Source organism: Exophiala aquamarina (assembly GCF_000709125.1).
Source record: "Exophiala aquamarina CBS 119918 chromosome Unknown aczIA-supercont1.12, whole genome shotgun sequence".
Taxonomy (NCBI): domain Eukaryota; kingdom Fungi; phylum Ascomycota; class Eurotiomycetes; order Chaetothyriales; family Herpotrichiellaceae; genus Exophiala; species Exophiala aquamarina.
In genome coordinates, this window is record NW_013550576.1 from 975,886 (window position 1) to 982,160 (window position 6,275).

General features: G+C 49.3%; 3 protein-coding genes across 3 annotated transcripts; 1 reads left to right on the top strand and 2 right to left on the bottom strand.

Moving 5' to 3' along the window:
- Positions 1 to 181: 181 nt before the first annotated feature.
- Positions 182 to 742, bottom strand: A1O9_10311 (uncharacterized protein; the record flags this gene model as incomplete). Its single annotated transcript, XM_013401045.1, has 1 exon — positions 182 to 742. One exon carries the CDS (start codon positions 740 to 742, stop codon positions 182 to 184), a length of 561 nt encoding a protein of 186 aa, XP_013256499.1.
- Positions 743 to 1,416: 674 nt separating this feature from the next.
- On the top strand, positions 1,417 to 2,681 carry A1O9_10312 (uncharacterized protein; the record flags this gene model as incomplete). The annotated part of the gene is made up of 5 exons (XM_013401046.1): positions 1,417 to 1,683; positions 1,748 to 1,928; positions 1,982 to 2,154; positions 2,223 to 2,322; positions 2,377 to 2,681. 5 exons carry the CDS (start codon positions 1,417 to 1,419, stop codon positions 2,679 to 2,681), a joined length of 1,026 nt encoding a protein of 341 aa, XP_013256500.1.
- An 87-nt stretch (positions 2,682 to 2,768) lies between these two features.
- Positions 2,769 to 4,052, bottom strand: A1O9_10313 (uncharacterized protein; the record flags this gene model as incomplete). Its single annotated transcript, XM_013401047.1, has 1 exon — positions 2,769 to 4,052. One exon carries the CDS (start codon positions 4,050 to 4,052, stop codon positions 2,769 to 2,771), a length of 1,284 nt encoding a protein of 427 aa, XP_013256501.1.
- Positions 4,053 to 6,275: the final 2,223 nt, after the last annotated feature.

The window sequence follows — 6,275 nt, forward strand, 5'->3', positions numbered from 1 at the left end:
TCAAACCCCCACAGCCAAGCCGCAACCAGGGTGAGTGCGGGGTAGGGGATTGGGGACTCCGGACTTTGGACTCCGGACTCCGAGGACAACTCCCCTTCCATTCAACTGTTGGAGACGGAACAATATGATACACCAAAAGTTGACAACAGATAACTTCCTTGCTTTACCTAGGTCGCCAACACTAGTGTCCTGGCGGCGACCGTGGCCCCATTTCGACTCGCCGCTTCAGGATCTTATCATCTTCCCCCGCAGCCAGCCTGGTGATAAATTCCTCAGGGTCAAAGTCCGTTCCTATGGGATTCTCAGCGAAATACGACGAGGCCATAAAGGCATTCGCTTCTTCGTTTGTGTCGAAATTGTCAACTTGGGTCTCGATCTGATTCCCGTCCGGATCGGTGTAGTAAATGGAGGTGGTCGGGCCGTGATTGACACACCAACTCGGCTCAATGCCGAGGCTCTTGCGCTGTTGATATGACTGCATAAGGTCGTCCAGAGTCTCAAAGGTGAAGGCAGTGTGGTGTAACCCACTGGAATCGTGAACCTTTGGCTTTGTGTTGGGAAGGCCGATGATGGCAATGCGGTGATGCTCGTCATCGTAGCGGAGGAAGCAAAGGACATCATTTTCGTAGCTGACATCGGCGCCGAGGAACGTCTTGTAGTATTCTCTCATCTTCTGATAGTTGTTCGTCCGGAAAACAACATGTGCGAGTTTAGAGGGACTCTTGACTTGGTGAGAACCCATTTTTGCTGGAGAAGTCGCCAGGTAATTGATATTCTCAGATTCTGGTGATAGAGGCGGCTTCAAGACCTTTCACCGTAGCAATTGGCGTAGATCCGGAGTAATACTCTTGTATAACTTGTGGAGGCTGTGACTACGAGTCTGAGTGAGGCGGGCGCAGTCCTATATCTCTGCCTGTTCAGGCCTCACATCTTTGCCGCCCTGGGATCCGTTTAGAAGCTGGGGATCCCATGAGGCGGTACTGATGCCTCGTCGATACCGGTGCCCGGAGTAGGACATGGGCCTTGCAGCCTAACCTGTCCGGTCGGATGGTCTACGCTGAGTGCCCGACGAGACCTTGGCAGTTCCAATGACTGCACCGAGGCAATCCGAATCACACGTCCCAAAGCCATCATTTGACATTCTGACGGTTGTCGGAGAGCACCCCAGAGCCCGGATCGGAACAAAACAACATGCATGTCAGTCTACGCTCGAGGTGCGCAGCCCTCGGGTCTGATAGATTAGATTCCCTCGTGCTTGTTATTTCCGTCAATACGACTGTTACCAGTGCTACTGGAGATCAGTTCCTCATAATGCGTCCCAAGTCTCAGCAGGCAATGACCTAGGAGGTTACGGCAGCAATTCGGTCTGAATCTTGTCTAGAGACTGGCGCGATGTCTTCAATTCTAAGGCTCAACATGGAGAATGTCGAATCGAGACTGGATCCTGGATCCATTGTCTTAGTCACAGGCGCCAACGGATATATAGGATCGACCATTGCCGACCTTCTCTTGCAAGAGGGGTACTATGTCCGTGGGACCGTCCGTGGCCACAAACCCTGGCTACAGCGATACTTTGATGAGAAATATGGGAAAATGAGGTTTGAGGCGGTGGTTGTACCAGACCTGGGCGTCCAGGAAGATCTCGTGTCGGCTCTCGAAGGTGCACAGGGGTTGATACATGTGGTCTGTGGTGCTCCTCAATCAAATGCTGAAAAGGCACTGCTGACATTATTCCCTCGTCACACAGGCAGCAGATGTTGCATTTCAACCAGACGCCGAAAAAATCATCTCTCAAACCAAAATGCACACAGTGGCAGCTCTCCAGGCTGCCGCAAGAGTGTCGACCATGAGGAGCTTTGTCCTCACATCCTCTGCATCGGCTGCTTGCTCCCCAAGCATCAATGAACAAGGCATAGCCATCAATGACGGTCAGCACACGTGAAGCCGCTACCTGTTCATTACCTACTGACAGATTCAACAGACACCTGGAACGATAGGGCAGTGGCTGCGGCTTGGTGCAAAACCACTTCGCCAGAAGAACTGCCATATAATGTCTACGCGGCTGCGAAAACTGAGGGTGAACAAGTTCTGTGGAAGTTTGCCAGAGAGAATAACCCGACTTTTACGGTCAACACAGTCTTACCGTCTGCATGTGTCAGTCTTCCCCCTTTTCGCAACAATGCGTCACTTTCTGCTCTGCTCAATCCTCTGACTGGGTGTAGTTTGGGTCCATCCTCTGTCGAGAGATCGGAGGCAGCACCATGGGTGTAGTCCGTCGAGTGTTGTCGGGAGATTCTGAGATGTTTTCTCTACTTCCACCGCGTATGTGTCTCAGACCGCGGATTAACCCTTGAATGAATACTCTGACCAGTTTAGAGTGGTTTGTAGATGTTACAGACTGTGCACGACTTCACCTAGCCGCGCTGATTGTCAAGTCAATCGCAGACCAAAGGATCTTTGCCTTTGCCGAAACATTCAACTGGACCGACATTATCACCATCCTTCGCCACATCCGTCCCGGCAACAACGATATTCCCGAACCCCCAGCTCATGAAGGGCGAGATTTGTCCCATGTCACACCGCGGCTCAAGGCAGAGTGCATTCTGCGACAGTACTGGAATTCCGGAGGCTGGACTAGCCTGGGGGACAGCATTGCTGCAGGTATAGGGGATATCTCATGAATGCGGTTTGGATTGAATTGGCGAGCACACCGCGTCAGGCACGTTGAACAAAGTCCTGACTTGGTGTGACTTCAAGCAACAGTTTGCCTATGGCTGGCTGTTAGCAGCGTCAAGCGTTGTTTGGGGTGCTGTGAGCAGAGACTTGCCTGTGTTGGTACCTTCATATAGGCCCATCAGCGCCCGTTCCGCCGATGCCAGACCGCCTCTTACAATCGTCTCTTGGCTTTTGATGGCCTTCGTCTTGAGCCACTCGGCGAGCTGCGTGCGTGCTTCCTCGAAGCGGTCTTTGTAGTCCAGCACGATGAAACCCTCCATGCGGATCCTAAGCCGCACAATTTTGAGGTAGTTCTTGAGACCGTACGGTTCGGTGGAATTGTGTTGACTCACTCCGCCGCACATGACGAATCGCGCGTGTGGTTTGGCCCTGGTCAAGGCCAAATCCAAGATTTCGCCGCCCACATTGTCGTAGAAGACGTCGATGAGAGCCTCGGTCGCGTGGGCAAATTCCTGCGCGAAATCCGCCGCCTTATAGTTGAGAGCTTTGTCAAATCCAAGTTCCGAGACCAGCTGGGTGCATTTTTCTGCAGATCCAGCAATGCCCACAACCGTGGCACCTTTGAGCTTCGCAATCTGACCAGCGACCGAGCCAGTCGCTCCTCCCGCGCCTGTGACTACGACAAGATCTCCGGAACGAACACGCCCAATGTCAGTCATCCCAAAGTAAGCTGTCATGCCGGTGAAACCGAGGACCCCCATCCAATCCGTGAGGTTCACATCTGACGAGACGGGGACGGGCTGCAGGACACTTTCATGAAGTCTCACGACCTCGCTCCATCCTGTATTCGCCAGCACATAGTCGCCCGGAGAGAAGACTTCGGACTTTGATGCCTCGACCACCGCTAGTCCCTGGCCGCGCATCATCTCTCCGAGCTCCACCGGGGCCACGTAAGATCGATCGTCGTCCAACCATCCTCGCATGGCTGGATCAATACTGAGGTAAAGAGTCCGTAGGATGACTTCGCCATTCTGAAGCACATCGATATCTGGGCTCTCATGAATAGAGATCGAAAATGTCACGCTTGGCACAATGTGGCCATGTGGGCGCTTGGAAAGATGGACAGCGCGGTGAATTGGCATGGCGCTTGACCGAATGGAATTCAATCGTCGATGATGGTTGTCATGGATCCGTGAAGCACATGGTACTGCAGACAACAGGTGGCCAATAAGTAGATTTTCTCCCGGCCATTGATCCCGAGCCGGTCTAGGAACTCCGGCCGGACCAGGGCTACTCAGTCCGCAGCTGCGACGCGAGTCATCTAGCATTCCGACACAACAGATCGGCCATCTGACCTTCACGGCCTCATGAGACATGTAATCCATTCACACCCCTGCAGCAGAGATACTCGTAGAAGTGCTAACGTGCATTGCATTCTTCGAATGTGAAATTCTACATAGTTGGCACTCGCTACAGCTTAGGCGACGTCGGCAAGCGTCGTGGTAGTAAACAAAGGGCACGACAAAATGGACTTCGTGGCTATGGCCAAGCGTTGTGCGACCATTCGCTGGATCAAGAACGTCCTATTGCGTGGAGTGGGGCTCTCAATAGACGATGTCATCATTCTCGATGTATGCCTTCTTCTTGATGACGAATGGCTCACACGTACCGAAGGGCGGAATCCTAAGGAGGCTGATTAGGCTGTGGAAGAGGTATTTGCTTTACTCGAGGAATTACTAGAAGTTATAAACCCTTCGATAGTGATTTATTGTTAGTACGCGACGGGCGGTAGGAATTGGATAAGAAACCCCTGTGGGCGTCGGTTAGTTCGGGCGTTCCATCCGATGTTCTTTGCTCGTGAACAGGACGTAAAGGAACGGAGTCGGCGTGAGTAGCTTTTTGTGAGGGTTTAGCTAGGAATTTAGAGTAATTCGTCTAACTACCGTATAACGAGGATTCTTAAGCTAAGGAGAGAAAAGAAAAGAGAAAATCTATCTACTGTACGAATAAAGGAAATACTCCCTAGCCTCTCCTATAGTAGGTTAGTATAGTTTCCTAGGAGATAATCGATAGAGAGGAATTACGTAGCTTCGGCTATATAGTTATATAGCCTAAAGGTATACTACGAGTAATCGCTCTAGGACGTACTCTAGAGCTTTATACGGGTTTAACTCGTAATATTACTCTCCTCCTCTCCCCGTACGACGCTAAGAAGCCGCTACTCCTAATAGAGACTAGCCGGGCGCCGAGTAGCGTATAAAGTAAAACTCTTATTCCTACTTACTTTTATCCTACTTTTTCTTCTCTTATACTAATTATCGAGAAAGTTTTTATAAGTACTTATCTCTACTCCTATTACGTACGATTATTAGCCGTTACTAACTCTTAAACGCTCGTAGTCGATATAGTAAATAAGTAAGCGAACTAATCTATTCCCTCCTCTTTAATCCGCCCTTTATACTCTAAGCCCTAGGCCTTTCCGTTTAGTCGTACGTACTAATAGGAGAACGGAAAAGTTAAGATAATATAGTATTAGTAGTGTAGGATGCCGCTACGACTTAGCGTTAGTTAGAGTAGCTCGCGCTAACTTAAATCCCTATTTTCCTTACCTCCGGGTAGTCGCTAGTATCGTACTACTATAATGTCTCTCAACGGACGGTCTTAGCTATACTAGGAACTAACGTACCTTTCGTACGAGGAGTAGTTACTCTAGTATAGGTCCGGTCGCACCGGCTATCGTACATTAACGCCTTACTTATTTAGAGCCGAAGTATCCTTTTCGGTCCTTATAACCGTTATAAGCGCTTAATACGCCTATTTCTAGAGTATCGACGTATCCTAGAATACTTCGGTAGTGCGTACGGTAACTATAAGTAGTCGGACCGCGGTGCTCGTTATTCGAAGCGCGATAAAGACGACGATAGTAGTATTGTAGTACTGTCGTCGGATTCGTCCGATGACGACGGCGCTCCCCCCCCTACCCGTAAGGCTCTCCTTCCCTCCCCTCCTCCTTCTCGCTTCGGCGAGGTAGTTATAAAAAGGCCCGCCCCTTAGCGGTAGGTACGTACGATATTTCTTTATTCTCTTATCCTCGTATAGTACTTATATTAGTACTAGTATAATCCTAGTGGATAAGGGATGTTCTCTATACCTAACTATAGCTTATACCTTAACGTAGCGGTTAGGCTTCGCCGTACGGCGACTAAATAAGCTAAATATATATAGTATAATTAGATATTTTATTACTCTTATAGTTCTTTCGTACGTACTCTCTCTTTACTCCCGTATAGTAATTAGAGAGCCGATTATCTCGCTATCGATTCGTACGCATCTAAAGCTACGATATCCTAGAGCGATAATTTCGGTTCCTAGGTTAGTTCTATATATCCCGTCTATTTTATTAAGTACTACTTTTAAGACCCTCGGCCTCTTCGTACGAATTTATAGCGGATAATCCTTTTAATCTAGTATTCTTCTTCGTCCTATATAACGATAGAATTCGGCTAAGTATCGTCGGTAACTTACGAAGGTAATAGATTCGTAGATACCGTACGTAGTAGGTTCGAATAGAATACGTTATAAATTCCTTTTAGCGTATT